This window comes from Fimicolochytrium jonesii, assembly GCF_025526975.1.
Source record: "Fimicolochytrium jonesii strain JEL569 chromosome Unknown EV422scaffold_27, whole genome shotgun sequence".
Classification (NCBI taxonomy): domain Eukaryota; kingdom Fungi; phylum Chytridiomycota; class Chytridiomycetes; order Spizellomycetales; family Powellomycetaceae; genus Fimicolochytrium; species Fimicolochytrium jonesii.
The window spans coordinates 219,214-246,662 of NW_026515694.1; the positions used below are offsets into that span (position 1 = coordinate 219,214).

Sequence of the window (27,449 nt, forward strand, 5' to 3'; positions counted from 1 at the left end):
AGCCCACGATTTACCTTTCCTCGAGCAAGCAAGTCAAGCCGAGTCAAACACACCGAGCGAAGTCTTGTCATCTCTTATGCCGGCAATCTGCTCCGCCAGATGCAGTCGCGGCCATCCTTGCCTATTGGGCTATATTTTTTCTTAGAAACTGAAACCACATCATGAGAGATACCAGGTTCCCACGATGACTTACGCTTGAATCGACTAAACTACGCAGCTGTGTGTCTTCAGAAGTTTGATCCTCTTGTCCTAGCGGAACGGGCGAGACGGAGGGTTTCGCAATCATGGACGGCGATCGTGCCATCCTCCAAACGCCCGGTAATGTCTGCCCCGGATAACAAAACCAGAACACCAAATCCATGGTTGACTTCAGCCGGGTGGCCTGGGCTCGCTCCCAAAACTAAGTCCGACATTGACGAGGAAAGAAAGATGCCATGGAAGCCCTTGAATAGATCTTTGGGAAGCCACATCGGAGACACCCCGAAGTATATGAACGGGGGGCACGGGCGGAGAAGCGGAAATGAAAAAGCATTGGCGTTGGAAAGAATCTTCCAAAGCGCGCTGTCGAATTACCTTGTGATCATGACACAGCGCCCTCTGCCCTCGGGAAGGCCAACTGTTTATGCCAGAGTTTTCAGGGCTAGTTGGTGCTCCGCTGCGATGTATTCACCGCATGTCCTGACCGGGTACCCTGTGCATTTAACCCTGGGTGTCACGTAGGTTTGCGGAATCCCTCCCCATTGTGATTGCAAACATGGATCTGGGTGGCATGAGAACAATGAATGAATATCTATTCACGATTTGCGCTGCTGGGATGTGTGTCTTGTGCTCCCAAATAGCCTTGTACATGGTGAATGGAGACGGGCTAACATTGGCTTTTCGTTCTCGGAGAGCCTGAAGACATTAAAGGCACGGTGCTTGCGTGATACTGCCGATTCCCTTGCACCGTCTGTTGCCGCCAATTTTTGTAACCTGTTCGGTTATTGGTGCCACACGGCATGCATGCATAGTCTTTAGCAGCACCTTCGATCAGCCCCTTCAAGCGGTGCGGCGTTGGAGAATCTAATATAAGCCAGACCGAAAGCAGAAGCGTTCCTCAAGGCCAGTCTTTTGCCTCCCACGCAAATCGTTCTGCACATCTTCAGCATCCCTCCATCTACCCTCCGAAACAAGTTTCTACTCTCTGATCCTCCGCATAGTTGACAGAAGCAAACTGGAACCACGGCACGGACTGTCGCGCATGGCTCTTGGCGAAGCTCTTCAGCGACATATAACCTAAATCGTCAGATCTTTACCCATCCCTGCCGTAGACACGCCTCCTTGCCCAATCTCAGAGAAATACCATATACCATCACCTGGCAAAATCTGCTCAATAACAATGTCTCGAGCGGAACGTGATTCTTTGAAGGAGCTCGCATCAGCGCTGCGCGCGGCGCGGGGCTCCTCACCATCTTCACCGTCCAGTACACCTACCCGGCGGCGCTCCACCGTTTCCAAGAACGTCAACGGCTCACGGTGCCAAGCCTCATCGCCTCCAAAACTATCCCCTTTATCCACTACCACCACCGCCGCCGCCGCCGCCGCCGAAGCGCGCATATCCCCACCTATCCCAGACCCTACACCTAACGTCGGCCGCAGATTCAACAATGTGCCGTCAAGCACCGTCGCCTCGCCCGTCCGCACCGTACTGCTCTCAGAATACACGCCCAGTAACAACTCGACGATGGGATATATGGATTCGCGATACTACAAACGCTCGATGCCGTCGTTGAACTCACGGCGGAACAGCTCTACTTCGAATCAATCCGACTCCTCTCCGTATTCGTCAACAGGCAGCCTGTCGCGCCGGGTCTCATTTGGGACGAACATTGTGTACGCGTTTGACAAGACAGCCGCATCGAATGAGAGATCGGGGAGCGTTGTCAACGTCTCGTGCGGGACGGCGATTGCTACGATGAGGCACGAATTCTTCATCAATTCAGATCCTGAATTTGAGCGGGACATCATGGCTGATTGACATCAGGCCCATGCTGTGTCGTGCCGTCCCATCTTGCATCCCATTTGCATCCCATTTGCATCCCACTCCTTCCCGTTTCCCCGTTAGACCGCTATGGGTATTAGATCCCGTTTTCGAGATCATCTTTTGTGCATTATTCTTTTTGGTCCCAAGCCTTGTTTTCTTGACAAATAAACAGTTCAATTTTCATGTCAAGTCAGAAACCGGATGCATTCATATTTTCATGCGACGTGGTCTTCTATATACAAATGATTCCAATTCCACAGATTCTCTTCGAGAAGACCTATCCCTCTATCTCTTAAGATCGCTTCTGACGCTTGTTGTTGTTGCTCTTCCTAGCCTTCCCCGCCCCACCTGACTCCAGCTCCGTCCCGTACTTGTTACTGTATACCTTATTCAACTGCTGGAACTCCTTGTTGAACTTCGCATCATAGTTCTTCTCCTTCCCTTCCCCTCCACCGCGTTTCTTCGCATTATTGGCCTTCATACGTCCTTCGCCCGCTTTCACACCGAACTGGAACGCCGCTTTCGGCAGATGGACTTGTTCGTCCTTGTAGCGATGCCATTCCTCTTCGGTGTCAAAATCGAAGCGCTGAAGTTGGGATCGTTTGTTTTGCTTGACTCCCATATCCATCTGCGACAGGTCGGGCTCTTCACCGTCGCTCTCGGAGTGGTCCAGATCGGCCAAGTCTGCGAGGTGGTCTTCCTCTGTGTTCGCGGCAGCTGCCTCAACGTCTTTTGAAAATCGTTTCCGTCGTCTTGATGCGCGGGGCGGGAGTTTTATTTGCGATGTGTCTTGTGGTCCGAACTCTTCCGCTGCCCCTGTGTTTTCGGCTCTTAATTGCTCAATTAGCTTCTGAGCGGCACCGGTTCCTTCCAGCGAATCGACCATGCCGACACTCTGCTGTATTATGCTTTGCAGGACATTTGACACGGGAGGTGCATCAATCTCCATCGCGTCCGGATTACCGGTTCCATTTGTTTGTTCGGCATCGGGATCTGGGTTCAAGAAGTATGGAGGTTTCGAAGGCTTATCGGTGTTGTATGTTGTCATTGGTCCGCCTTCCCGATCCTTGACTTCTAGAACATAGTCCCGCCCGACATCAGCGAAGATATCCTCATCGGGATCTTCCTCTTCTGACTCCGCATGAGAGTCGGCTGCTGCGGCTTTCCGCAAGCGCTCGGCTTCTTCCTTCGCTTTCCTAGCCGCTTCGGCCTCAGCCAACGCCTTCTCTTTATCTTTCCGCTTGACACGCTTCTTCTCCGTTGCCGCCCCCGGTGTATTCTCTCTCGCCGCTGCAATGACCGAGATGATCTTCTCGATGACGAGATCATTGCTAGACACGACGAAGTTCTTGTCATAGTCCTTGAGATCTGCTTTGCTACGGATAACAGTCGTCGGGATATCGCTTGACGAGACGATCTCGCCTGCTTCGTTCTTAGTATCGGCCTCCCAGCAGAAGGCCATGCGCCCGGGTATAAACATCTCGTTCCGCACTGGCGGCTCAATCTTGGCTTTGTTCACCGCAATTTCATAGACATTCTTGGCAAACATCGACAGGAAAGTTGTCGGCCCGCCCCCATGCATCTGCTCAACATACGCCATGGCCTCTTCATCCTTCTTGCGATCGATATCTTTCTCCTTTAGGTCTTTCTGCACCTTCTCCAGCAGGGCATAGTCCAACCCTTTCACCATGTGCGTATGCTTCACGTCTCCTCCAAGGTATTTACTCTGAGCATACGATACGTTAGGCGTCGACGGCTCCATTTCCTTTCCAGCAGCAAACATTTGCGGCTGTTCACCGGCGTTCAGGACGGCCAGCATTTGTTCCGTTTCGACGTAGTCCGGGTTGACGCCCTTCCGCCTCTCTTTGGCCCGATCTCGATAGACTATGCCCGTCCCTTCTTCCTCCTCCCCATCATTGTTCGACTTTTTCTGCGGCTTCCAGTTATTTTTGGGTTTCACGGGCGCTGGGGGGACGAAACCGTCGGCATCTTTGACCGGTTCTTTCGAGGCGACCGACCTTGGAGTGAGAAGGTTGCCTCGAGGGGTTTGTTGTTGCGAGACTGCGCGCGGAGTAGCCAGCAGCTTCCGGAAGTCGTCCTGCCCTAGACCAGACATTGTTGTCTCTTGTTGTTGTTAAGGGCAATTCGGCTCCCTTTTGCCGAAGTTCCAACTTGCAAAACAAGAAAGCTGGTTGACGCGCGCTCCCCTGATGCTCTCCAAAACGTAACAGCCTCAACCCCACAGCGAATCACTTGCCATCTTGCACCCACACACGCACTCAGAAGCACAGACACCTAAAGGACTGCAACTATGGTAAGGTCGATTCAAGGCACTGTCAGATCTGCGGAGGTAGCGTCTGATAACCGTTCAACTCCCAGGCACAAAGCAATCAAGGAATCCAAACTCTGCTGGAGGCTGAGAAGGAAGCGTCCAAGGTGGTCGCAAAGTCCAGGCAATGTACGTGGGAAAATAATCTGGAACTCAATGAACATATGTTCTCGGCTCGGTGTTCATAAATCGAAGGCCACAGAGGACTCTATTCGAAGCGCCACGTACGAACCGGAAACACAGCGACTGACTAGCTTTTCACCATCCTTCGTTCTCAGACCGAACCCAGCGCCTAAAGGACGCGCGGACAGAGGCGCAAAAGGAAATCGAAGCGTTGAAAGCACAGAAGAACAAGGAATTTGTGGAGTTCGAGAAGCAGGTTCGTCTTAGGGAGTAACCGAGGAACGGGCTTTTTCCTTGTTTCTCCGCCTAACCATACCGTGTCCGCGATTATTAGTACGGGGGCAACACTGATGAAACGGTCACAAAAGCGAATGCGGAGACGGAAGAGCAGTTGAAGGAGGTCAACACTTTATACCAGAAGAATAAGCAGCAGGTCATTGAGAAGTTGCTCTCGGGGATCGTGAACGTTCAACCACAGGTTTGTAGTCTCCTCGCAATGGAGGACCTGTTTGCTTGGGATGGGATGAATTGATGCCTTTCATCTCTCCAGATTCACCCGAACGCCAAGAAGGCCAAGCCAGCAGCTTGATTATCTGGTGGTTCATTTCCCCGTGGACACTTCGTCTTTAGTCCGCGTATTCAGTATATAAAAACAACAGAGCTCCATCTTACGTTACTGAACTTGGCTCGGGGGGAAATATGGCCTCCCAAGAAACGAATGCAAGCGATTCTGTTGGAATCGTCAGCCATTCGCTACGCTCTGGCTGTCCAACATGGTTCTTGCAACAGAGCCGCGATGGAAGTTGAAACGTTTGCGTGAAATACTTCTTTGTCCCCAGCAGAATGATCAGAAAATGCTATGTATCATTTATACGATAATGATTCGAATGTTGCCTTTGTATCTCTACATCCCTTTACTTGCTGATGGCAGCAACAACAGCCTCGTACACTTCAACCTCCACCTTGGCGATCAGCTTGTCTTGCTCAGAGCCACCAGAGGTAGCACGGCGGTTGGCATCGTCGAGGGCGCGGCGGGCAGCCTTGAAGAAATGGTAACGCGTGAGTGAGCCAGCCCGCATCTCTCAACGCAGGGAGAATGTGAGCTGAACTTACGTCCAAATCAAGATCCTCCAACGGGAAAGCTTCGACAGCGTTGATGTTCAGGGTGGAATCGGGGTTGATGATGGCGAACCCTCCGCTCACTAAATTCGAGAAATATGAATAAGAAAAATAGAGACATCTTGTCAAAGTTCTCTACACCCAACTTACCGAAGAACTTTTGTGGCTTCTCAGTGGCCGAGAAAACCTCAATAGCGCCAGACTTTAATTGAGCGATGGTTGGCACGTGCTCAGCGAGGATACCCATGTCTCCTTCCGTGGACGACAAGTTGACTTGCGTCGCCTCAAACTTGTCGAGGATGGTCTGACGATAAAAGTGCAAGGAGTCAGTGCCATGTTCCGCTTGCTGCTTTGTGACGATCGCCCGCCAAGTCGTGCGTGACATGGTTCCGCATCTTCTGCCTGACCAAGAGCCCTCCGTCTGCAAGGTCGAGCTAACGCCGCCAATTACTCCGCCAAACCGGGGAACCGCTCGTATCCAGTCCTTCGCCGACGGAATTCCCGCAGCAACCACCACATCATCCCAAGGTCATACCCCACAAGCCCACTTTCTTCGCCAGATATCCGCCATCACGGCAGTGCTACACACCTGGTGAGGAGACACAAAGCTCACACGCAACCTGGCGGGTCCCGCCTCGGTGGCATAGGAGCGAGCTGTGAGAGACATGTGGTTAGATTCGACGTGTAGTTCAGACGGGCTCTAGACTCAAATTCCACGCCGGACTGTACTTGCAGAACGACGGGCGTACATACCAAGCTGCCTGAAGGCAGAAGGGCGAGCTGCTGTGCGGAGAGCGTTCCTGAACATAGCTGCTGGTAGGATTGGCCGATAACGAGACGCTTGGTGAGTTTTGGGTTGACTTTTTGACAATTTTCAGGCCGTCGTGGAAACGGAATCAAGTCGCCTCAACTGCTCCACTGACACCGCAAACAGATGCCGTTCTTCCTCTCGCAAATAACGGGTGTGCGTACTCACCGAAAGCGGGCGTAATGTGACTGGGAGTAGCAGAAGGGTAAGAGATGCTTTCGCCAACGTGCCTTGCTGTCTGCTCACCGGCAAGCAACCCGGCTGCGAAAATCGTCCCAAGGAGAGAATCGGGTCGTGACTCATCGCACCGTTACGAACATGTTAGAAGCGTGTTGGGCGCCCACGACTCGCACTTTCCACATTTGTCCAGTGGTACGAGTTGATAGGGAAGCCAATGCATTATCATCCAAAACAGAGTGTAACTACCGTTCAAATCACTGCTACGACATGCAGGAATTGAACCAGAAAAAAGACTCGCGCATGTCTGCCGTCCATCTGCTTCTGCTTCTCACGTATTCTATTCTGCCCCACCCCGTTCGTTTTCATGTCATTACAGTTTATCCCTCGGTCCTGCTCCCGATGCGTCGCTGCAAGTACCGCACCACCTTCCCATCGTACCCACCACTGCTCATCCCACTGCGATACGCTTTTCGCCCAGCGGACACGCGCTCAACCGGGACCTCCCCATCCTCCACATCAATCTCAACCATCTGCGCGTATTCCTGGTGATGGTGCGGCGGTCGTGGCACTGGCGCCGGCGCCGTGGTGCGGATGTAATATTGAGTCTGCGGACTCGATCTCGCGAGGCCCCCTGCCGCCGCGTAGTGGTGCTGTTGCGTGCGGTGGTGTGGAGTAGTAGTGGTGGTAGTGTATGGCGTCGGCGCGGGGGTAGTTTTGTATGTGCTGCCGTGCTGGGGTGGGTGGTGATAGTAAACTGAGTTAGCGTCTTGCGTGGCGAGTGCAATGTACTGGTGTTGCTGCGCCGGCAAGGACTGGGGTACTCTTGGCGATCCGTCCAGCAGTTCGCCGTCGTCGTCATCGGAACAGGCGTACCTCGCCTGTCGTTCGTCGTCACCGCCGTCGTCCCAGGCTTTGATGACCGTTGTTGGAGCATATCGAGGCGCAGGAGCATTTGCGAGCTGCGATGGTGGGTATTTGTAGGGTGTGGTGGGTTGATCCACATTGTGCGCCGTCCGCGTGAGAGATGTAGCAACCGGCGCTGGTGGGAGTGGCGGTGGAGGAGGAGGGGCTGCGGGTGCTGGCACAGCTCTCATTTCCACCACTGACGTTCGCTCGCCCTCATTGCCCGCAATCGCCGCTCTTCCTGGATCCTGTGTATCGCCGCGACCGTCCATCCTTCCGCCCTCCACGCGGTTCGTCCCTTGATTTGCAAGAAAATGGCCAAGTCTAGGTCTGAATACCATCGGATACTTTTTCGCAAGGACAATGAGGAGGTCGAGGAAACGTTCACCGAGAAAGAAAAATTGAAAGAGGAGCCAGCGGAGGAACGGTGACCGGACGGTGTCTGTCGCTAGTTCTACAAAAGTGCAGCAGACCGGATGTAAGACAGTGAACATCGGCCATGACCGCAACAATGAGCTTTCTGGGCTCCTCTCCCTCTTTTCCGGATAGAAAGCGCTTTGACGCAAAGCCATAATTCTCCCTAGTCCTCCCTTGCAGTTGTCCAGCGCAGTCCGGTAAATTGACAGTACTCACCAAAGTCGCCGGACCGCCTGAGGCCGGCCAGTAGAGTTGCGACCAGCACAACGTCTACGGCTGCGGGCAATAACCTCGGCATTCCGCGGAATTTTTTGATGCAGCTACTGCGTTCGAGGTCGACTCGGTTGAGGGGGTTTCCGCTATATGTAGTGAAAGCCAAGGAAAAAATGACAGGAGGTTTCCTGGTTACTGCGCCGAGTGACACTTCGTAGCTTCGGTTGAGCGGTGTGGCTCCTCTTATTATTCTCGGACCCCTCTTGTAGAGTCCATGCCTTCGATGGCAGCGAGTATTGTGAAGTGTTTACGGTCAATGCCAATGGTGTACTGTACTAGCTTTGGGGCGAACTCACAACTGCCCATGCAAGCCGGAAGGGTGTTCACAGTCGGACGCGGCGGAGGCGACGGGTGACGCTTGTTCTCCTTGTCAGACGGACGAAGACCTGCTATTTGCTTCCCACCCGAACTCGCAGAAGCAAAAGTTCCCACGGACGGCCATCGCATACCTTTGCATCGTACAGCCGACCACCAGGCATACCCAGCGGTCCAGCTCGCATAAAGCGTCACTACTGTGTTTGAGAACCCGCCGCAATCGAACACTTGAGTCAAAAGTCATCGACTTACGTCCTCCAAGCTGGCTACTCCAAACCCTCACGACCCTGCGACGGCCTCTGGCCCGACTCCAGGAGCAGCACAGTCCCTCGACGCTCAACAGCAACAGCAGGCCGCTGCGGCTGCCTATGGTCAAGCTTCTTGGTATGTGATTGCGAGCGTCTAAGGCCGCACCATGTCAACTTGGGAATTAACCTGATGCCCTTCCCCCAAACGCAGGCCTGTTGGGTATGCAGTAGACGCAGCTGCATACGCACAATACTACGGCCAGCCATCAGCATATGCATATTATCAACAATATCAGCAAACACCCAGCGTCACCCCACCTGGCACAAGTACAACAGCCCCTGCCGCGGCTAACTATTATCAGCAACAGGCTTACCCTCAATACCCAGGATACCCCAACACGAGCACATTCTCAGCAGGTGCACCCGGCTACTCGCAGCAAGCATATGATTGGACTGCATATCAGCAACAAGTCACCCAAGCTCAGCTTCAGCAGCACCAACATCAACAGCAACCGCAACTGTATAGCGCAGTCGCAGCGATGCCGCCTACGGCTCAATCTGGAAGCGTCGTGGTCAACATCACATCAGCAAAATCGGCTGCTGCGAGTGCCCCGCCTGTGGCTGCCCCTACACAGAGCAAGCCATTCAGTTTTGCTGTGAGTTCCCCCAAGAGTAAGTGGCTCGCGTGTTATCGGAGAAGCCTTTCATTATTTACCGACACGGATCCCCTTCTTGCAGAGCCTGCATACATACCACTAAAAACAAAGAGCAAGCTGAAAGAATCTCCACTGGCTGCTCAATCGGCGGATGACGCTTCGTCCAATTCATCGAAGCCCTCACAAAAGTACAATGTAAATGATCTTCCAGAGGGACTGAGGTACGAGCGATCCTCATGCACATTTACAAGCTGCAGCCTATGAACCCCATAATTGTTCAGACGCTATGTTACGCGGGCAATGACTGCGTGCCCGAAGGGAAAGTGGGACGAGGTCAAAAGCTGGGTGCATGAGTTGATTGTAAAGACATTGCAAAATGGGGCAATGGATACCACGGACTGGGACAAAATGCCCTTACCAAGGTATGCTGGATTGCAAGATAAAGGTGAATAACACTAGCTAACGTGTTTTGTATCTCCACAGTGCCGCACTCCCGGAGGAAGCACCCAAAAAGACTACTCGCGCGCAGGGAAATTGGCGCTCACCTTCCCCTCCACCTTCTCTTCGCACTTCCCATAGCCAGTCCAAAAAGCGTAAGACTTCCCCGTCTGTTACTAATAATCTCTCCTCACCAGCAGCAAAAACCGCGAAGGTAGATAGCAGTACATCGAAAAACAGTGGCGCCAATGGTAGCCATTCGCCTATGGACGTTGATAGACCGGGCTCCAGTGCGTCGGCCACGTCAGCAATGGGTTTTGTTGACAAGAAAGGCACCGCGAAGACAAAGAAATCCCGCGATGCATCGCCACTACCACAAAAGACGCTGGTCAGCAAAGGAAACCCTGTTACAAGCGTCAACGCCTCTGGGACGCCTCCTACATGGGGTTCAGACAACGAGGACGATGATGCAATGTTGATGAAATTGCCTCCATCGCTTCGAAATGCTGAAATTGCGAGGCGAAAAGCGAGGAAAGATCGGTTTGGAGGCAGAGAGGCAGAAGAGAAGCGGATCAAGCAGGAAAAAGAGCGCGAAGTCAAACGAGCGCAGGAAGCGTTCTTGAAGGCGGGCGCGGAGGGCAACCCGGACGTACTCGACTGGGACGAGTTCACCATCATAGGGACAAGCACGCAGTTGGAGAAGCGATACCTCCGGTTGACCTCAGCTCCGGACCCGTCTACTGTGCGGCCCGTGCACATTTTGCGGCGGACTCTGGATCTTCTGATTAGCAAATGGAAAGAAGAAGCAAACTATACCTACATCTGTGACCAGTTTAAGAGTTTACGGCAAGACTTGACGGTGCAACGAATCAAAAACGATCTTACGGTCGCTGTTTACGAGACGCATGCACGGATTGCGTTGGAGAAGGTACTTCTAGCTCTTTTGGAGAGGCAGCAGGATCAATCTAAGTTCAGCCACTCACATGCTTTACACCGCCAACTCATCACCAGGGGGACTTGGGTGAGTACAATCAATGCCAAGCACAACTGCTCCAGCTTTACAAGTTCCACAATCTTTCGGGCGCCATTGACGAGTTTACGGGCTACCGCGTCCTCTACTTGGTGCACACGGACAACCGCACCGAGCTGATCAAACTCATTTCGGATCTCACCGCGGCGCAAAAGGAAGACACAGCAACGCAACATGCCCTTAACGTGCGCACCTCTGTCGCTACGGGCGATTACCACCGCCTCTTCCGTCTACATAACACTGCACCGAATATGTCTGCCTACCTAATGGACCACTTCATCGACCGGGAACGCATCCGCGCCCTGAAAGTCATCTGCCGCGCATACCGTCCTTCCATCCCCGTCGCCCACCTCGCTGCCGAACTGGGATTCATTCACCCTGACGACGTAGAAGAGGAGAATGCCGCTGCCATCATCCGCGGGCGGAAACTCTGCGCCAAGTGGATCAAGAGCAATGCGGGTTCGGCTGCGGTGTGGGTGGATGGCAAGAGCGGCGGGTCGGGGTCTCTGGACACAAAGGAGAGCGTGAAGGGATTCCTGCTGTTGGTGGAGAAAGTGAAGAGCAAAGGGGTAGACATCAAGGGACAGATTCATTGATGTTATTTTATCCCTCCCTCGATGGCAATTCTCCCTCGATGTTCTTTCCCCTCCCCTCGTCTCAAACTCCCCCAACTTCCCATCCTCCCCTATTTGTCGTGATGGTTTTATGATGTCGTACCTCCGTGCATTAGAAACTTCCTGTAAAATAGATTCACCCACGCCCGGCGATAATCAGATGACATACAGTATACGCTTTTTAACGAGGTCATTGCAATATGTGCCCGTGGTTCAGTGAAAATATGAATATTGAAATATGGCAATGCTGCAATAGATACAGACGGGCCGTAGAAGATAGATACATCCCGAAATGGAGGCCACCAGAAAAATTACGCCTGGAAATACATAAAGGCAGATCGATACGCCATCGGATGGATGTGCGAATAGATACGCAGATGAATACCGCTGTTCTCTGGCCTAATGACATCTCGGCAATCGGTCTGATGCACAGCCAGCCTATCGTTCAATCCACGGACAACTCTGACGACTCGGACAGATCCGAGGTCGAATCGGTGCTCGCACCTGACTCTTCGTCACCTTCTTCGTCTTCATCGACGTCCTCCTCCTCCTCTTCTTCGACATCAAATACATCCTCGCCCCCCCTGAAAATAATCCTTTCATCCTTATCGACGCTGCTGGGCCATTCCATGAGCGTACGGGTCGCCAGGATGTTGTGCCATTGTTTCGTGTTGGACTGCGCCTGGATGCGTGCAACGGCCTCTTCCGCTTCGGCTTCGGTGGGAAGGCGGACGAGGGAGAGTGGTGTGCGGGCGCCTCCCTTCGTGTACTAATTGAAAAAACGAAATGAATCAAGTCAGGTGTTGGACAATGAGGGAGGTTGAAGCTAAACGTACCCCGAATTGAGCGCTGATGGGATGTAACCCAAATCCTTCAATCATATCGTTGAGATCTTTAGGTGTAGAAGAGTAGGGCATCTGCGCGAAGGCAAACGTAAAGGCGTCCATTCGTCCAATAATGTCCTGCATTAGATCCAGATCCACTCACATTGAGCACGAAAAGGGCTTTAGCCTTTTCAGTCTCCTTCGTCTTGACCACCCGCCCTTCATCCTCTTCCTTCTTTTCCGGCATGATCCGCTTTCCATAGTACCATCCTTCCTCAGCCGTTACAGGTGTCCAATGTGAGGGTAGATCTGCGGGACCTGCTTGCCCAAGCATGCGGCGAACGTTTAGAGGCCGCTGGAACTGTTCGGCGCCGCTGAGGGATCTGTTGTCAAGGGAGCGGAGGAAGCGGTCCTTTTTGGCGGGTTGATCGTTGCTCGCAGACTTGACCGAGTGATGTGGTTTGGCCGTAGGCTTGACCAAGGGCCTGGATGCGGCAACACCTGGCTGAACGGAGCTATGGCCATGCTTGGGTTGAACGGTGATCACATGCTTTATGATGTGTGGAGGTTGGACCACTGACGAGATGTTTGCCACGGTTACCCGTTTCGGCGAAGGGTCGGAAGAGGATGCAGCGGCCGGCTTGTCGTGGCGTTTCGGTGGCTCAGCGGCGATGGGAGGCTGTTTTAGGAGCACGTTCGCACGAGAGGCTTGACCTCCTTGAGTAGGTGAAGTCTTCGGTTGCTGGTTCATTGCCTTTCGAATGCCCGCCTGCGCTTCCATAATCTTTTCTACTTCTACACCTGTTGAGCCATCAGCCCTTCGAATGTTTGTGTGCGGCACCATCTCCATGCGTTTTTCAAATTCGACGCCTTGTGAGGCATCCGCTTTTCGGTTGCTTGTGTCCGGTCGCACCTTCATAAGGCTTTTCACATCGACACCTTGCGGGCCGTCAACTTTCCGGACGTTTGTGTCCGGAGGCACCTCAATCAGATTCCTCGCTTCGACACCTTGTGCTGCATCGGCCTTTCGAGTGTTTGTGTCCGCTCGTACTTCCATAGGCTTCTTCACGTCGACATGTTGTGTGTCTACAGGCTTGCGGATGCTTGCACCTCCTACGATTTCGGGTGTCACTTCCGCATAGGCGCCTGAAACGAGTTCGTCAGTCTTGCGTTTCACGGGCCCAGTAATGTCCTCGGATCCTCCGCGCGCGGTGTTGGAAACGGCGTCGCTCTTCTGCAGGGGACCGGGTGAAGCCTTTTCCACCGTTGCGTTCCAGATAGGGCTGGTAGGGTCCATCGAGTCGGTGGTGAAGGAATACTCGGTGAGATCCTCCGCTTCCAATCGGGCATCCGTGTCGTCCCCGGACGTGCTGGATATGTCAGGATCTGAAAGCATGGATTCAACTTCCTGAACGGGTTTCTCTTGGATAGACGGTTCATAGTGTAGGAATTGGCACCGCGTTCGCAGACATGTACCTCGCACATAGTTGCGACAGATAGGGCGCGCGCCGTGTTTTGTGCCTTGGGACTCTGCAAGAAGCGAAAATATGAGCTATAATGTCAAGTAATCTGCTTCGATTGGTGATCCTCACCTGTACTGGTGCGTGCGAGGACTTCCTTAACTGCCCTGTCTGCATGAAGCGCATCCACGTTGATGTTTTCCTTTTCGAGCTCCCTGTAGCGGGAATAATCTACTTCCTTGCGAGGCGACGGAGGGATGGTGTTGCTCGCAGGCCTCTGGCCGCCAGCGGAAGCGGTGGGGTGCGGATGCTGGTGCGAGTACTTGCAGTAAGGGTCCAAATACTTCGTATTTCTTTGGACGTTTAAACACACTCCAGGCTGCAATGAGGTCGACGAAGCTGGCGCGCACGCTTTGTTGAGGTCCCTGCCTCCACCGAAGACGAGCTGGATCGGTGCACGAGAGGAGTCGAGCGGAGGACCAATGGGAGCCACAGGCCGTTTGATATTGGGATCATGCTCGAATCCGCAGGATTGCCCGTACGGGCACGACCTATGCGCGAGGAAGTAGTTGCAAGGCTGCTTCTTGATCTCGGAATGATCTTGCAATCTCGGCCACTCCGCTGCGTTTCGCTTGCAGCCAGCCGAGGGAGTAGGTTGAAACCCGGAAAAGGAAGTAGGGTGATCCAACGGTCTACTCAAATCATCGAAATCGATCATCTCGTCCCCCGAGCTCTTCGGTACAGTTTGCGTCATCTTCGGCTGCATATCGTTTCTGGCTGCTGCCGGAAGTGGGTAGCCGGGATTAGCAGTCATCCCGTCGCTGTGCGGTTTCTGAGCCCATAAAGTTTTTGGGTCGAAAAACTTTGGCTGCTGCCACATGCCTTGGTGAGTGAAATCTCCAGCACGGATGGGACTTTTCTGCGCCGTTGCCGAACAGTTGCGAGGACTTAACTCGCGCTCTGAAGACCTGGGACTTTTCAGTACGTTCGCCGAGTAGTTGGGACGACTACGTCCGCGCTCTGAAGCTCCGATCTGATTCAAAGGCTTATTCAGCTCTTCGAATTCGAATACTTCAGCTGCACCCTTTCCCGCATTTGCAGCAGGGCTTTGTTTTTGCTGTAAGGAACTTCCTTGACCCAATGGCAGCTTGTTGACGTCCTCGAATTCTACAACTTCCTCCCCGCCCTCAGCTTTGGCGAATGTATACGAAGATGTGGAAGGTACCTCAGCACGGTTTGGTTTCGCCCGGCTGGAACTCGTAATCTTAGAAGCGTACGTATTCGAGGGCTTTCCTTGATGAATGGTCTCGGCAGTCTTTCCGGGGCTCAATCGGGTGTTTCCCGCATGCGGAACCGGTGCGCTGGGGGCTCCACTTTGTTCGAGTGCTTTCTGCTTTTGCTGAAGATTGTAGTCATCCTGCGCACGTTTCTGATGCGGATCGTGGGAGAATTGACACCGTTCGCCATATAGGCAATAGCCACTATTTTTGAATTTGAAGCACGGCTTCTTTTGGGCTGGCGAAGGGGCTTGCGGGTCACCATACTCTCTGGGTCGAACACCGGTTCCATGCGTGGGAAACGACGGGTAGAGGCCGCAAATAGGATCCAAAGGAGCTAAACTCGTTGAAAGTTCCTTACTGGGTGACGCCGCGGTGGATGTACACATGTCGGCAGCCCCAGTACGTTGCTGCTCGGTTGTTGAGAGGCCCGGCACCATCCCAACGTACGGCATCTCTCTGTTCGCGGGATTGATCTTCACTTGTGGTGACGTAGTGTTCCTCTGCGGCTTGCTGGCCTTTTTGCTAGGCGAAATACTTCCGTTGCTGGGCTGTGCGTTCTGTGTAGTTTTATCTCGTCCCCTATGAAGGGTCTTTCCATTTTCTTCAGCTTGACTGAGCTTAGTCCTCGGAAACGCAGGCATCGAGTCTCCTCGGCCTCGACGGTTCCCTTGGGAACCCGTGTCCGAGTTCTTCGCCGCGAGGTTCGATGCAGGTGACGCTCTGCGAGATACTAAAGGGTCGTTTTTCCCACAAGAGTCCGCCGACTGAGACCGTCGTCTGCTCTTCGGCGTGCTGTGCTTCATTGGGACTGGTTGAAAAGCGCAGACCTGCTTCACCTGGCAACGACTTTGCGCACTTGTGGCTTGTTCGGCCACCTTCCCACTAAGACATCAACCTGCCAAACGATGGCCCGCGGAGCTTCGTTTCGCGGACAGACCTTCGGTTTGAGAACGCAATTTTCCACGGAGGTTGTGGGAGGCTCTTGCCTCTTACGTTGGCTATATGTAAATACGTGGCTCTTGGCACAGTCCGATTCCCCCCGTTCTCCCCGCCCAGACAAGCGGGGGGGGGGGGAACATTCGGCAGCCTGTCAGTTGCAGTCTGACGGCATGTGGCGGAGGAAGTTCGACATCGCGTTGCATTCCCACGACTTTATTTACCCAGTCACGTGGTGGCTCTGAGGTTTTTTGTGGAAAGTCGTCGCTGCGTGCAAGTCCTTGGAAGTCTCAACGACGGCGATTTCACTGACGTGCGAACAGCGCAACAGAGGTGAAGAACTGTGTGCGAACCTCTATCGTGTATCCGGCTGCTCACTGCTTCCAGTCTTCAGTTCACTTAGTCACATTACGTCGCCGAAAGCCGGCATCGTTCGGAATTTTACCACATTTCGACTCGGTTGGACGAAGCACTTCCTTTCCAAACGTCCATCTTCGACGCAATTTGAGAAACCACTAGGAAATAAATCCAGCCGCCGGTTCCACAACAGAACTCCAGGAAGCTCCATCGAAAACTCCGCAAGCATGGCTCCACTTTACCACCTCTGCTCGCAGATACAAAACTCCTTCAAATGGCAACTTCGCCGGATCGCAGTGCCCAACTCGAAACCCAACCGGGCGATATGTCAGATTCTCTACGACGAAGGGTTCGTCTCTTCCGTGGCGCTGGGCGATGAGACAGGACCTTTCCCTGCCAATGCGCCTGTTTTTACTGGTATAGCGCTACCTCCGAAGGTCGAGGCCGCTCCCAGAGCCAAACCTTCCCCAACCACACCACCAGCAGGGTTGGCAACCTCGCCATCACCACAACCGACGTCCACACCCTCATCCTCCTCCTCCGCCACCCCCAACCGGAAATCCGCACTCGTCACACCACCGCCGAACCCCGCCCGCCTCCGCATTTGGCTGGACCTAAAATACAAGCACTCCCGCCCCGTCCTCTCCCGCATGTCCGTAGTCTCGAAACCCTCTCGACGCGTGTATGCATCGCTGCGTGAGCTGCAGGCCGTTGCCGCGGCAAGACGTGCGGGCCCGTTATTGAAGGGGCAGGAGGTTGGGCAGATTACGATTCTGGATACGCCGTATGGGATCATTGAGTTGAAGGAGGCGTTGAAGCAGGAGGTTGGAGGCGAAGTGCTTTGCATCGCTGTTTAGAGTATAAGGATCCTGCGTACCTTCGTGGTGGGCGGGTCATCCTCCAGGGTTTGGTCGTGAGACGGATCATGGCGGTATTGGCCAGGCTAAATACAGCCGGGCTTTCCCTGTCTGCACTTAGAGCCACGCCATTCTGTATGTCTCCTTTGAGACTTGTACATGTACACAGTCCTTCTTATCATTATTATTCTGGCACTCATTCTTACCATCATACACACATCCCTGAGAACCTTATGCTTTTTGGAATTGGCTTCAGAATGATTCCACAGCGATGGCGACTGCCAAGTTTGAACTTCTTTCAGCTTCCGCAAATGATGACACCCGAATAATACAATACCAGTTCGAATCGTAAACACGAATATGTACAGACAAGCGGCCCGGTGGCAATATGGAGCGCAGCAGTGCTTGCAGTTACAGAGGTATGGAGCTTACAATGGAGCTCAAAGGGATGAGAGGGGAAATAAGAGAAAGGGGAGCGGGGAGATATTTCGGAAAGGAAGAACGGAGATTTTTTGTGGATTTGAAATGCACGGGGTTTGAGAGAGGAAGGGGGTGACTTTTTTTGGGGGGAACGGGCGATTTTGTAGTAATTTTGAAGTTGTGACGAAAGGCGTATATTTGGGGAGAGATGTTGTTGGTTGTGACCTTGCCGTTGCGGGACTCGCCGATGCGTGCCGACAGATACGTGGCGCGAGATGTGATATCATCGGCAAGGTGGCCAGGTTGCGGCACATACTCGTCGCAGCGACTTACGAACTGTAGGTTGAGCTTGCAGAGACCCGTGGCTTTCGACAGAAAGAAGGGAACTTCTCAATATTCGCCTTGCTGGCCTTCTTCGGCAGGCTGCTCGCTCTTAGCCAATCGCCTCTGCTTCTCGGCTTCAAGCTGGTTGTAGATCATCTCCAACGCAATCTTGGTTCCCTCCGCCGATCCTGTGATGGTGACGGTACGCGTGGTTTGACCTTCCTGCTGCTCGTTGATGCGGAGTCTGGCATTGGAGGACTTGCGAATCTGATTGATGAAGGAGCCGCTGCGACCGATGATGGCGCCCACCACATCGTTCGGGACCGCAATGGTTTGAACATGCTGGTCAGGGCCGGTGGTGTCGTTGGAGATGACGTGGAGGCCGTTGCTACCGCTAGGAATGTCGTTCTGCGGTCCACCGGAAGCCGGTCCCCGTTGTCCGTGGCGACCTCGCGGTCCGTTGTGCGTTCCCTCGCCGTAGCTGCCTCGGCGGCCTCGGCGTTCGCCCGACCGCAAGCCGTTGTCATTGGCATACTGGTCGTTGTATCCACGCTGGTACTGGCGCGCATGTCGGTTCTCAGGGTAGTAGTAAATGGTGCCAGCGGCCCTTGCAATATCGTTCAAGATGCATTCTGAGATCTGCTCAACAGCGGTTTGACTGCAAGACAATAGTTTTAGTAAGTGTGTCGCTTCTTAATCTGCGCACTTCGATATTCATACTCACATGGCGTCGGCGTTGCCGTAAATATCAATAACTCGTTCAGTTGACTGGGGGAGCATGTCCTTGGAGACTGTAATCTTGGCGCCAGATTGTTCCTGGATGTCGCGAATGCGGGACCCTCCTTTGCCAATGATGGAGCCCATCAGCTGGTGGGAAACCAACAAGTGAATGTTCGCAGTGTCGGATTGCACCGGTTCGCGTTGTCGAGAGTTCTCAATAGGGTTTTCAATGAGATGTTTGGCTACAAGATAGAACCCCTGACAACAATCGAGAGTATGACGTTTAGAATGTTGGCATAGGTGCAGGAGAAATGCCAAAACTAACTCATACCTTGGCGAGAGACTCGACCGTTCCGGATACAGTCAAAATGCGCTCATGCACACCATGGATCACTTTGCTTACTCCTGCCTTGACACCGGCAACGTCACGGATTTCCGCAACGTTCTTTCCGCCCTTTCCTATTATAACACCCGCTTCGCGAGTGCTCACAACAGCCCTGAGGGTCAAAGGAGCGTTACCGTCGGTTTCAGCAGTCTCGTCAGCGTGGTACTCCCCGTCCTCGGCAGAGTTCGGTGCTGCGTCCGCGGCAGGTGCCTCAATGGAAGTGGTAGCGCCGGCGGCGTTCTTGGACCCAGGTTGTGGAGAGGCAGCGTTGTGATGGTGTGGGGGGAACTCGGGATCAAGTGACAAACCAGTCAATCTGACCATCGGATCGTCGTCGTACGGGCTGGAGCGGCGGGCTTTGGAAGTCATGTCGTGCAGTTGAGCTCGCGCAAAGTCGGAAGGACACTACTGAGGGGAGATCAGGAAACAACAAGGGTTCTCCACAGAACAGATCTGGAAGTCGAAGTCGACAAAAGAAGGTGTGACGCTGGCGACTAAGAACTGGGGAAAGCAAGAAGCGGGATGCAGCTTGCTGGTTGAGCGACTAGATAGGAGGGATCAGGAGGATCGGGGGTTAGGGGACTGGGAAAGGGTCTCCTGTGGGACAATGTGGGAAAGGGTCTGAGAAGGTCAGAGTTCATCGGTGTCGGTCTCCCGAGGTTTTGTTATTGCTCGTCTACGGACTAATGCAACGCACGTGATCGTCGGACACAAAGTGGTCCAATTTAAGCGTTCTTTTTTGACATCCCGCCATCCATCTCACTAATTGACCTGCGCTTCCGTTGGGGTCCATCAATCGTTGGCAACTGCCTCTACCGACCACTGAAACAGAGTACGTAGCTTCACGACTCTTACTTACTCCACTGAGCGATGCGGATGTGCCGCGTATTCATGCGCAAACAGCTATCGCATTCCGGCATGAACGATTAATGCTCTACAACCAGAGGCTATTCGGATAGTATGAGTCAGGCTCGCCCAAAAACCATTTGAATCCGAGGACCGTCAGTATGAAAGAACTCCTGAGCATGCCGGACAAGCTAGCATGACCTCCACCACAGGGGACTCTGCGAACTCCCAGCGAGTTTCCGATAGGACATCCAAGCAAGCCTGCATCAACCTCCTCCTACGATCATGATTCCTCTTGTAGCGCTCCGAATGACTCGCCTCTGGGCTCCAATTGAACCCGCACCATCGGACACATCTGGACGACGCGGGCCTGTAATTGGACGGATTGACCTGATGTCTTCGTGCCCAAAGCACGGCCTGCAAGGCGAGAGAACAGACGCACCCACCCAACTGACGGAAAGGTGATCCGACTTCCAAATGGCAGCTTGTCGTCGTCGGCGCGGAGTCCGCTCCACCTCCAAGATCCTGCCTGAATCAGTGAATCCCACCCACCATTTTGTCGAGACGCGCGGATGATGGGCGGATGATGGGCGGGAAACAGTGCGGTCATCGAAAACGCGCCGCAACTCTTTTTGCGGCTTTGGAAACTGCCAACTGGGCTTCACCTTCAAGCTCTCGAGTCAATCTGAACGCAATCGGTGTGACGGGACCGCTTATTCCAACGCTAGGAAAAAGGCAGTTTACTCGCTCGAACAAGGAGCAAATAGCTCAGCTGACTAGGCCGTTTCTCGGAGGTGCTACCTGTGGAAGATGTTCTACACGTGAGACCTCTGTTTGCTCAGTTTTTCCCTCTTCGTCCGCCGAGTTTCTTACAAACATACGGCCATCGTTATAGCTTTGAGGAGGAACAGTTCAGCGAGCTAGACCTGTTCGAGGAAGCTGCTAGCGTGGTGTCGGTTGGTCCCAACCAAGAGTCGGCTCTGCAAGCATGCATTTCTTTGTCATCGCCAACCATCGCCAACTATCACGCCAAGCGTGAGCAGTCAAAGCCACATGACCGAGACCCTGAGGTTGGTTTGTAGAGGTTTACGTAGTGCGACGGAATGGGGATCTGCTCACAATTGAGGCGTTCATGTCACTTCTCAGAAATACTTCAAAGAAACCGGCTATTCCGCGCTTCTACAGTATGTCATCTCATCCAAAGGAGCCCACAGTGAAGTCATTGTGCCCCTCTGTTTGGAATGCTTGGACCTCCTCCAAGTGATTGTCAACGAAGAGGTCGCCGGATTCGAAGGTGGGCTTTCGACGACCTTGGGATCGCATGGCACGGCGACTGACGTCCTCGTCGTGTAGATTACGCCTTGATTGAAACCTTTGTTGACCAGACTGCCCACCGGCTCCTTACTGTCGCTGAATTGAGCCAAAATGTGCGAAAAGAGATTCTGGACGTGATTTGGGGATGGGCTACTGGATTCGTGGAGCTTGTCATTCGAAACCAATGTGAGTGGCGGCGAGTTGATCTTGGTTACGATCCAGTCTCATCCGGCTATTTCACAGCTGCCTGGAAGTTTCAATGTGGACTTGCCGGTCTCGCCGGGGTCTTGGCTGCTCTGATCAAATCTCGGGCCGATTTTCAACGATCATACATGGTCACTCTTACCGAGATCACAGCAGCACTACTTGATTTCGGTCCTTTCAAGTTCCTGCATGGAGAAGGAGAGCCGCATTATTCGGCGTGGAGCGCCAGTGGAGGATTCGAGAGAGCGGTCTATAAAGTCTTCCACAATCTGTTCGAGTTCGGCAAGATCCTACTGTTGAGCATGCTGGAGATTGATGGCCAAAAGAGTGCCACTCAGTCGGCACAGTGGGAAGGGCTACTGGATGCAGAGTCTCGCATTAGCACGGCCAACGGAGAGGAGCAGGTGGCCATTCGCACGTTGTATGGTCTCTGTTGGAGGTTATACTCGCATCGAACTGCCAACCTGGAAGCTGATGATGTGCAGGCAGAGGAGATCAAGACACTGCTACCTGCGGTCGTGAAATGCGGGATCTTGTGCACCATGCATGTCGATGATCTGAAGCAAAACCTTCTTGGACATGTTTCCGGCATATTGACGAAACACAACGCCTTTTTCAGTCCCGCACTCGTCATTACCTGTTTGGAGAGTCTGACCTTAGTGATTGACCATGTCCCGGCTCTCAAGCCGACAGTGATTGAGACCTTGTTGTCCTTCATCTGTCTGCCGTCGCCCGTATTCTTGGAGTGGCATCATGATTCCAACTCTTGCGCTGCACTTCGACAGTGCGTTGGTTACCTACTATTGCAGAATCTCAAAGTAAGGAGACGATGCCTGATGACAGTTCGTTCGCTACAATTGTGCTCACATATTGTGTTATAGGGAACGGATGGCAAAGATGCCATCATTTCTGTTAAAGCCAAGTGCATCACGATCATGTCCGGTCAACCTTTGGATGGAGATGGCAAGAAGGGGTGGTTGACCCCTCAGCAAAAGAAAATGGCTCAGGTCAACTGCACAGTAGCTGTAGCCACTATATCCGTGCTCCTGTCCGAGGAGGAGACTGTAGATGTAGTCAAGCGAGGCTTCGAGGGGCCTTTGGGGGATCCGAGTTTCAAGGACCATGATGTGTTCTGGGACTCGCTTGGCAACATCGGTTTAAATTCCGGAGTGCAGCTTTTAAGCTCGATCTATGGGCTGTACAAAAAGCATCGCACTGTCAAGGTAATGGTAGGATGTAGGCTTGTTGCTAATATTTCGCTCAACGGGCTCGTCCATTGTATAGAGCACCCGGATAAGACAGATTCTAGCTCGCGAAGCTGCCAAATCAGCTGATTCCGCGGCCACATTCTTGGAGGATACTTTGAAGGCCTTCACAGAATGCGCATCTGGTATGCGCGAGAAGGTGAGCGTATGAAGTATCGGGAATCAGGTGTGTTATGCTGCCGCTGCTGATACAGACATAAAACTAGGATGCATCTGCTCTGAAGGACCTTTACGACCACGCTTGGGTCGCCAGCATTCTCTGCGAGGACGTGGAGTTTCACAAAAGGGACCAAAACATCGTGGAGACCAACTTCATCTTCCGAGACTTCTGGCTGTGCGCGATTGCTCGGCTGTTGGGACAGGATGGAAAGTGGCCAGCTGGTTGGGCTGGCATCTTGCAGGCCATCGCGCTCAAAACTCCCTGCTTTGCGCTCTCGTCGCAAGAACGATTTCTCGAAGAAGACCTTCGCACCCAGTCCGTCATGGAGAAGATCGTTGGCGCAGAAGTCCAACAAAGAGTTCGCACATGTCTTCAGACAGCGTTTACTGAGCGCTATTCAGCCTCCAAGACGCTCAGCTTTGCCAAATGCACGTATCTTCTCGCAGTGAGAGAAGTCGAGCGGTTCAAAGCCAAGAACTTGGCACCGCTCACGATCCTGAAGTATCTCAATCATGACCGTTTGTACAACGACGAGGTTTACGATTTCTTACTCAGCATCGGCGATGACGTTATTGGCGTTTTCATTCGGGCTTGCTCCCTGAAGAAGGACGTCCCACCGCCTTTGATCGCGGATCAGCTCAAACAGTTGCTTTTTATGGCTGCCTCGAGATTGGAGCGTGCGAGAGCGTTTGCGGCAAACTCCGTGTATCGCATCTTACGGGCGTTCCCGGCTTTGGTGTGGCACCGAAAATCCGTCGGTCTGATGCTCGACCTGCTGCAGTGTCTTGACACGGAATCACAGCCTAGTGCCACCAGAACCGAAACTCTACGCGGCAAAATTGGACGAAAGCTGGATTTGCTCAATGAGTACGATGTGCAGGCCGCTTCCCAAGATTTCTTCGACTTCTGCGTCCGTTGGACAAAATTGGCCTTCCAAAGATCTGCGAGCGAGACTGTCGGCCTCATTCAGGTGAGCTCGGTGCTTAGAACTATCATCGTGGAACGCGCCAAATGCTCATATAGATACTGTGACGCAGGGATATATGGTTGACATCCAGACGAACTTCCCTGAACTTGCGATTGGCGAGAAGTCACAGCTCGTAACGCTCCTTGGCCGGTTCTGCAGCAGTGAAGGTAATTTTGGCCAACTCTATGCGATTGTGAGTAGTGTTCGGAGCTGAGCATACCAAATACTTCTAGATATCGCTGCCATGATCATCAAATCTGTTGGCAAGCATGCACTCTACTACGGAGAGGTCCGCGGAATGTTAAAGGCCGGATATCAGACAGGCCGCGACCAAAAGGCAGTGCAGGAACGTGTCGCAAAGGATCTTTGCAGAGAGTTGCGCTCGGTTGTCAGTGCGCCGAAACATCCTCAATTCGCGCTCAACCTGCACCCCGCACTGCATCGTGCAGCCGCTATGGCTCTGTTGATGGATGGAGGCGAGGATGAGCTTCTGGAACTCATATGCTGGACGCCAATCACGGTGTTCACACCTGCGGTTATGGATATGGCCATCTCTGTTTGGAGTCTTCTCATGTCGGCGCGAGCTGAGCTGGGAGCACGGGTCATGGGATATCTAGTCGCTGTGTGGGAGACAACGGCTATGGAACGCAAAGGGCTTTACCGTACAATGACACGGTCGGCGAACCCGTTCTATTCGAAGATGACTTACACACCTTCGAAGCCCTCGCAAGACACGCTTTCGGACTCTCAGGCCTTGTCGATACATTTAAGCTGGATCCGATTCCTACTAGACAGATTCAAGTCTGCTCGTGTGCAGTCCGTGGATCATGTGAAGTTCTTTTGCAAGCTTTACTACATTGCGCATGAGCATGCAACATCCATCAAGTAAGATTGTCTGTGATCTTGTACAATGCTACTTGGTGCTCTCTAACTCCTCCATCGTAGGCGGACCTGGTTCAATCGAGAAGCCTACTTCTCGCTCGTGACGCTTGGAGCTCAGATTGCTGAGCACCTCAGTGGCAACGGAGATCCCGCCGGCTACATTATGTGGTCCAATGTGGTCGAAGATGCCCTGAGATGGTTCTCCGGTCCTTCAGTGTACGGACAGGTGGATAGAAATGAGCTCGACGTCATCATCAATTTCCATACCCTGATCAAGGGAATGAACGTCAACGGGAGCAAGCCGACCGTCCTCGAAGTGCCGAGCGCCAGGTATATGAAGATCGCGTGGTTGACCCCCTCTCCAAGCGGGAGAGTTCAGTTAATCGACGCGAAGAATCTGCTCGTGCTCATGCTCGAAAACGAAATACACCGACTGGCCGCCTGGCTCAACCCGCTCAATGACAAACGGGAGCGAGTGTCAGATGTGCCGCCTACGATCGACTATGGCACGAACTACCTTCAGACGCTAAGACATGCTTGGGCCATTGATCCCCATGTTGCTCTGGAGTTTGGATCTCGTTTCAAGGGCGTGGATTCCATCGAACCGGCGCTCACGGCTCTTATATATTCGTCGCCTGCATCCGTTCTCGATTCTCCTGAAGCATTGCCGTTCATCTTGGTCAATGCGGAGAAACCAACGCTGGACCCGCAGTTGAGGGTATGTCATCAATCCTTGTTCCTCGCTTGAATTTGTCGGTTGTATCTGACTCCCTTCGGTAGTACCTTCTCCATTGGACAGCCGTTCCGCCGATTACTGCCGTCTCCTTGTTGGGCCAGCAATACAAGATGCATCCATGGATCTTGCAGTATGCTGTTCGCGTGCTCGAACACTTCCCGGTCGAACACGTATTCTTCTATATTCCTCAAATGGTGCAAGCGCTGCGTTATGATACCGTTGGTACGAGATCAAAACTTCTTCAATGCTTGCTCACTTCCGCTTCATACGTGTACTGACATTCCTTGGTTCCCTCGTGAAAGGTTACATTGAACACTTCATCCTATCGGCAGCGAGGACATCTCAGCTTTTCGCGCATCAAATCATTTGGAACATGAACGCGAACATGTATAAGTTCGACAAAGAAGGACAAGCCGATGCTGTAAGTAGATGATTCCTATACGCTGAACTGCTTGAACGCATGTATTAATGTCCCTCCAACAGCCCGATTCGCTCAAACCAACCCTCGAGAGAGTGCAATCTAAAATCATTGCCAGTCTATCGGGCAACGACAAGAACTTCTTCGAGAGGGAGATCTCTTTCTTCAGTGAGGTCACTGGAATCTCCGGGAAACTCAAACCGCTGGTTGAACGAGGGGCCACGAAAGCCGAAAAGAAGGCCAAGATCGATGAAGAGATGGACAAGGTGAAGGTGGACGTTGGCGTGTACCTGCCTACCAACCCGGAAGGCATCATTCTGGACATCGACAAGAAGTCCGGAAGACCGCTGCAAAGTCACGCGAAGGCGCCGTTCATGGCGACGTTTCAGGTCGCCAGTGTTGATGAGGAGAACGACGACTCGACACCAGCAGATACTTCTAACGACAACGGTGCTAGCAAGGAGCTGACGCCTGCTGCTACCCGGTGGATGTCCGCCATCTTCAAAGTTGGAGATGATTGTCGACAAGATGTCCTGGCGCTCCAGTTGATCAGCATTTTCAAGAGTATCTTCAGCAAGTCGGGGTTGGACCTTTACGTGTTCCCATACCGTGTGGTCGCAACTGCCCCAGGGTGCGGGGTCATTGAGGTGATTCCGAAGTCCGTTTCCCGTGACATGATGGGACGCGAGCAAGTGAACAGTCTTTATGAGTGGTTCATCCGTTCCTTTGGCAAAGAGGACTCGGTGAGCTTCCGTCAAGCCCAGACCGAGTTCATCAAGAGTTTGGCAGCATATTCCGTCATCATGTTCCTGCTACAATTCAAAGACCGTCACAATGGGAATATTATGTTCGACGATGACGGTCATGTGGTTCATATCGGTACGTATGAGTATACGGTTATGAGTTTTCACTACGTGAACTGAACGGTACCTTCTCTGGCGATGCAGATTTTGGCTTCATGCTGTCTATTGCTCCTGGAGGCGGTATTCTGGAGCCTGCACCTTTCAAGCTCACCCACGAAATGGTACAAGTGCTGGGTGGCGATGCCCATACGCCCAAGTACCGCCTATTCTCCCAATTGGTGGTGAAAGCGTATCTGGCTTGCAGGTACGTCATGATTATGATGAAGTCGAATGTGGCTATGCTAAACGCTAAATCCATACATCTGTTCTACAGGCCGTACGCAGAGGAGATTGTCCAAATGGTATCCCTCATGATGGATTCAGGACTCCCTTGCTTCAGAGGTACGGCCTCCATCTCGAACAGGCCTCGGGGATCCGCTTTCCATATTTCCTATCTTATCCTTTTCTAACGCCGATCACGTCGTCTACCTATACAACAGGGGATATGACCATTCGGAAGCTGCGCGAGCGATTCTTGCCGGGCAAAACCGAGCGACAAGCTGCCGACTTCATGGTCTCTTGCATTCGTACATCCCACGAGAACACGCGAAGGTAAGAGTCCCGTTGCCAACCGTCGAGGCTTGCGTTTTTTTCCGCCGGGAGTCCGTTATCTCACATGTTCCTCGATTCTCTGGTTCCCAGCGGCCTCTACGATCGCTTCCAGTACATCCAAAACGGAATCCCGTACTAGAAACCTCATCATTCTTCACCACGTC

The 27,449-nt window shown here is 52.9% G+C and overlaps 11 protein-coding genes across 11 annotated transcripts; 6 read left to right on the top strand and 5 right to left on the bottom strand.

Moving 5' to 3' along the window:
* The first annotated feature begins 951 nt into the window (after positions 1 to 951).
* EV422DRAFT_541111 (uncharacterized protein) lies at positions 952 to 2,228 on the top strand. Its single transcript, XM_053071185.1, has one exon. The coding sequence runs from the start codon at positions 1,379 to 1,381 to the stop codon at positions 2,015 to 2,017; it is 639 nt and encodes a 212-aa protein (XP_052922520.1). The 5' UTR covers positions 952 to 1,378; the 3' UTR covers positions 2,018 to 2,228.
* EV422DRAFT_541112 (RED-like protein N-terminal region-domain-containing protein) lies at positions 2,229 to 4,186 on the bottom strand. Its single transcript, XM_053071186.1, has one exon. It carries the CDS (start codon positions 4,137 to 4,139, stop codon positions 2,316 to 2,318), a length of 1,824 nt encoding a protein of 607 aa, XP_052922521.1. The 5' UTR covers positions 4,140 to 4,186; the 3' UTR covers positions 2,229 to 2,315.
* On the top strand, positions 4,187 to 5,328 carry EV422DRAFT_541113 (H+-ATPase G subunit-domain-containing protein). Its single transcript, XM_053071187.1, has 5 exons — positions 4,187 to 4,337; positions 4,403 to 4,481; positions 4,631 to 4,731; positions 4,810 to 4,953; positions 5,026 to 5,328. The coding sequence occupies exons 1-5, from the start codon at positions 4,335 to 4,337 to the stop codon at positions 5,062 to 5,064; spliced, it is 366 nt and encodes a 121-aa protein (XP_052922522.1). The 5' UTR covers positions 4,187 to 4,334; the 3' UTR covers positions 5,065 to 5,328.
* On the bottom strand, positions 5,329 to 6,694 carry EV422DRAFT_541120 (F1 complex, delta/epsilon subunit of ATPase). The gene is made up of 6 exons (XM_053071188.1): positions 6,571 to 6,694; positions 6,348 to 6,407; positions 6,184 to 6,248; positions 5,745 to 5,898; positions 5,589 to 5,677; positions 5,329 to 5,515 (listed from the first exon to the last, which is right to left on the bottom strand). Exons 2-6 carry the CDS (start codon positions 6,400 to 6,402, stop codon positions 5,390 to 5,392), a joined length of 489 nt encoding a protein of 162 aa, XP_052922523.1. The 5' UTR covers positions 6,403 to 6,407; positions 6,571 to 6,694; the 3' UTR covers positions 5,329 to 5,389.
* A 68-nt stretch (positions 6,695 to 6,762) lies between these two features.
* EV422DRAFT_217899 (uncharacterized protein) lies at positions 6,763 to 8,209 on the bottom strand. Its single transcript, XM_053065435.1, has one exon. The coding sequence runs from the start codon at positions 8,055 to 8,057 to the stop codon at positions 6,960 to 6,962; it is 1,098 nt and encodes a 365-aa protein (XP_052922524.1). The 5' UTR covers positions 8,058 to 8,209; the 3' UTR covers positions 6,763 to 6,959.
* Positions 8,210 to 8,957: 748 nt separating this feature from the next.
* EV422DRAFT_217901 (SAC3/GANP/Nin1/mts3/eIF-3 p25 family-domain-containing protein) lies at positions 8,958 to 11,567 on the top strand. The gene is made up of 6 exons (XM_053065436.1): positions 8,958 to 9,065; positions 9,126 to 9,410; positions 9,477 to 9,615; positions 9,676 to 9,816; positions 9,878 to 10,760; positions 10,844 to 11,567. Exons 2-6 carry the CDS (start codon positions 9,278 to 9,280, stop codon positions 11,456 to 11,458), a joined length of 1,911 nt encoding a protein of 636 aa, XP_052922525.1. The 5' UTR covers positions 8,958 to 9,065; positions 9,126 to 9,277; the 3' UTR covers positions 11,459 to 11,567.
* A 121-nt stretch (positions 11,568 to 11,688) lies between these two features.
* Positions 11,689 to 13,887, bottom strand: EV422DRAFT_217919 (uncharacterized protein). The gene is made up of 3 exons (XM_053065437.1): positions 12,464 to 13,887; positions 12,313 to 12,393; positions 11,689 to 12,245 (listed from the first exon to the last, which is right to left on the bottom strand). Exons 1-3 carry the CDS (start codon positions 13,694 to 13,696, stop codon positions 11,922 to 11,924), a joined length of 1,638 nt encoding a protein of 545 aa, XP_052922526.1. The 5' UTR covers positions 13,697 to 13,887; the 3' UTR covers positions 11,689 to 11,921.
* A 2,673-nt stretch (positions 13,888 to 16,560) lies between these two features.
* Positions 16,561 to 17,190, top strand: EV422DRAFT_499855 (ribosomal protein S8; the record flags this gene model as incomplete). Its single annotated transcript, XM_053068106.1, has 2 exons — positions 16,561 to 16,750; positions 16,820 to 17,190. The coding sequence occupies 2 exons, from the start codon at positions 16,561 to 16,563 to the stop codon at positions 17,188 to 17,190; spliced, it is 561 nt and encodes a 186-aa protein (XP_052922527.1).
* Positions 17,191 to 18,000: 810 nt separating this feature from the next.
* EV422DRAFT_499917 (uncharacterized protein) lies at positions 18,001 to 19,363 on the bottom strand (the record flags this gene model as incomplete). Its single annotated transcript, XM_053068109.1, has 3 exons — positions 18,001 to 18,592; positions 18,659 to 18,912; positions 18,986 to 19,363. 3 exons carry the CDS (start codon positions 19,361 to 19,363, stop codon positions 18,001 to 18,003), a joined length of 1,224 nt encoding a protein of 407 aa, XP_052922528.1.
* A 1,232-nt stretch (positions 19,364 to 20,595) lies between these two features.
* Positions 20,596 to 24,944, top strand: EV422DRAFT_218107 (uncharacterized protein). The gene is made up of 10 exons (XM_053065440.1): positions 20,596 to 20,706; positions 20,781 to 20,955; positions 21,032 to 21,179; positions 21,239 to 21,385; positions 21,443 to 22,221; positions 22,285 to 22,626; positions 22,688 to 22,807; positions 22,875 to 23,798; positions 23,866 to 23,962; positions 24,029 to 24,944. The coding sequence occupies exons 1-10, from the start codon at positions 20,696 to 20,698 to the stop codon at positions 24,682 to 24,684; spliced, it is 3,399 nt and encodes a 1,132-aa protein (XP_052922529.1). The 5' UTR covers positions 20,596 to 20,695; the 3' UTR covers positions 24,685 to 24,944.
* Positions 24,945 to 25,463: 519 nt separating this feature from the next.
* Positions 25,464 to 27,424, top strand: EV422DRAFT_500004 (kinase-like domain-containing protein; the record flags this gene model as incomplete). Its single annotated transcript, XM_053068115.1, has 8 exons — positions 25,464 to 25,635; positions 25,716 to 25,834; positions 25,897 to 26,227; positions 26,264 to 26,710; positions 26,779 to 26,938; positions 27,008 to 27,075; positions 27,174 to 27,285; positions 27,376 to 27,424. Coding segments are annotated over 8 exons (1,458 nt in total), but the record flags the coding sequence as incomplete, so codon positions are not given.
* Between the last annotated feature and the right edge of the window lie 25 nt (positions 27,425 to 27,449).

Excerpts from the sequence above, each read along its gene's own strand:
- EV422DRAFT_541111 (XM_053071185.1), top strand. The coding sequence starts at position 1,379 with ATGTCTCGAGCGGAACGTGATTCTTTGAAGGAGCTCGCATCAGCGCTG.
- EV422DRAFT_541112 (XM_053071186.1), bottom strand. The coding sequence starts at position 4,139 with ATGTCTGGTCTAGGGCAGGACGACTTCCGGAAGCTGCTGGCTACTCCG.
- EV422DRAFT_541113 (XM_053071187.1), top strand. Across the intron at positions 4,482-4,630 it reads GGTCGCAAAGTCCAGGCAAT|ACCGAACCCAGCGCCTAAAG; the intron begins GTACGTGGGAAA and ends CTTCGTTCTCAG. Across the intron at positions 4,954-5,025 it reads TCGTGAACGTTCAACCACAG|ATTCACCCGAACGCCAAGAA; the intron begins GTTTGTAGTCTC and ends TCATCTCTCCAG.
- EV422DRAFT_541120 (XM_053071188.1), bottom strand. The coding sequence starts at position 6,402 with ATGTTCAGGAACGCTCTCCGCACAGCAGCTCGCCCTTCTGCCTTCAGG. Across the intron at positions 6,249-6,347 it reads TTCTGCCTTCAGGCAGCTTG|CTCGCTCCTATGCCACCGAG; the intron begins GTATGTACGCCC and ends TGTCTCTCACAG. Across the intron at positions 5,516-5,588 it reads TGGAGGATCTTGATTTGGAC|GCTGCCCGCCGCGCCCTCGA; the intron begins GTAAGTTCAGCT and ends CATTTCTTCAAG.
- EV422DRAFT_217899 (XM_053065435.1), bottom strand. The coding sequence starts at position 8,057 with ATGGCTTTGCGTCAAAGCGCTTTCTATCCGGAAAAGAGGGAGAGGAGC.
- EV422DRAFT_217901 (XM_053065436.1), top strand. The coding sequence starts at position 9,278 with ATGCCGCCTACGGCTCAATCTGGAAGCGTCGTGGTCAACATCACATCA. Across the intron at positions 9,411-9,476 it reads TGCTGTGAGTTCCCCCAAGA|AGCCTGCATACATACCACTA; the intron begins GTAAGTGGCTCG and ends CCCTTCTTGCAG. Across the intron at positions 10,761-10,843 it reads CACGGATTGCGTTGGAGAAG|GGGGACTTGGGTGAGTACAA; the intron begins GTACTTCTAGCT and ends ACTCATCACCAG.
- EV422DRAFT_217919 (XM_053065437.1), bottom strand. The coding sequence starts at position 13,696 with ATGCTTTCAGATCCTGACATATCCAGCACGTCCGGGGACGACACGGAT. Across the intron at positions 12,394-12,463 it reads AAGCCCTTTTCGTGCTCAAT|ATGCCCTACTCTTCTACACC; the intron begins GTGAGTGGATCT and ends GCCTTCGCGCAG. Across the intron at positions 12,246-12,312 it reads CCATCAGCGCTCAATTCGGG|TACACGAAGGGAGGCGCCCG; the intron begins GTACGTTTAGCT and ends TTTTTCAATTAG.
- EV422DRAFT_218107 (XM_053065440.1), top strand. Across the intron at positions 20,956-21,031 it reads CACATGACCGAGACCCTGAG|AAATACTTCAAAGAAACCGG; the intron begins GTTGGTTTGTAG and ends GTCACTTCTCAG. Across the intron at positions 23,963-24,028 it reads CCGGTTCTGCAGCAGTGAAG|ATATCGCTGCCATGATCATC; the intron begins GTAATTTTGGCC and ends AAATACTTCTAG.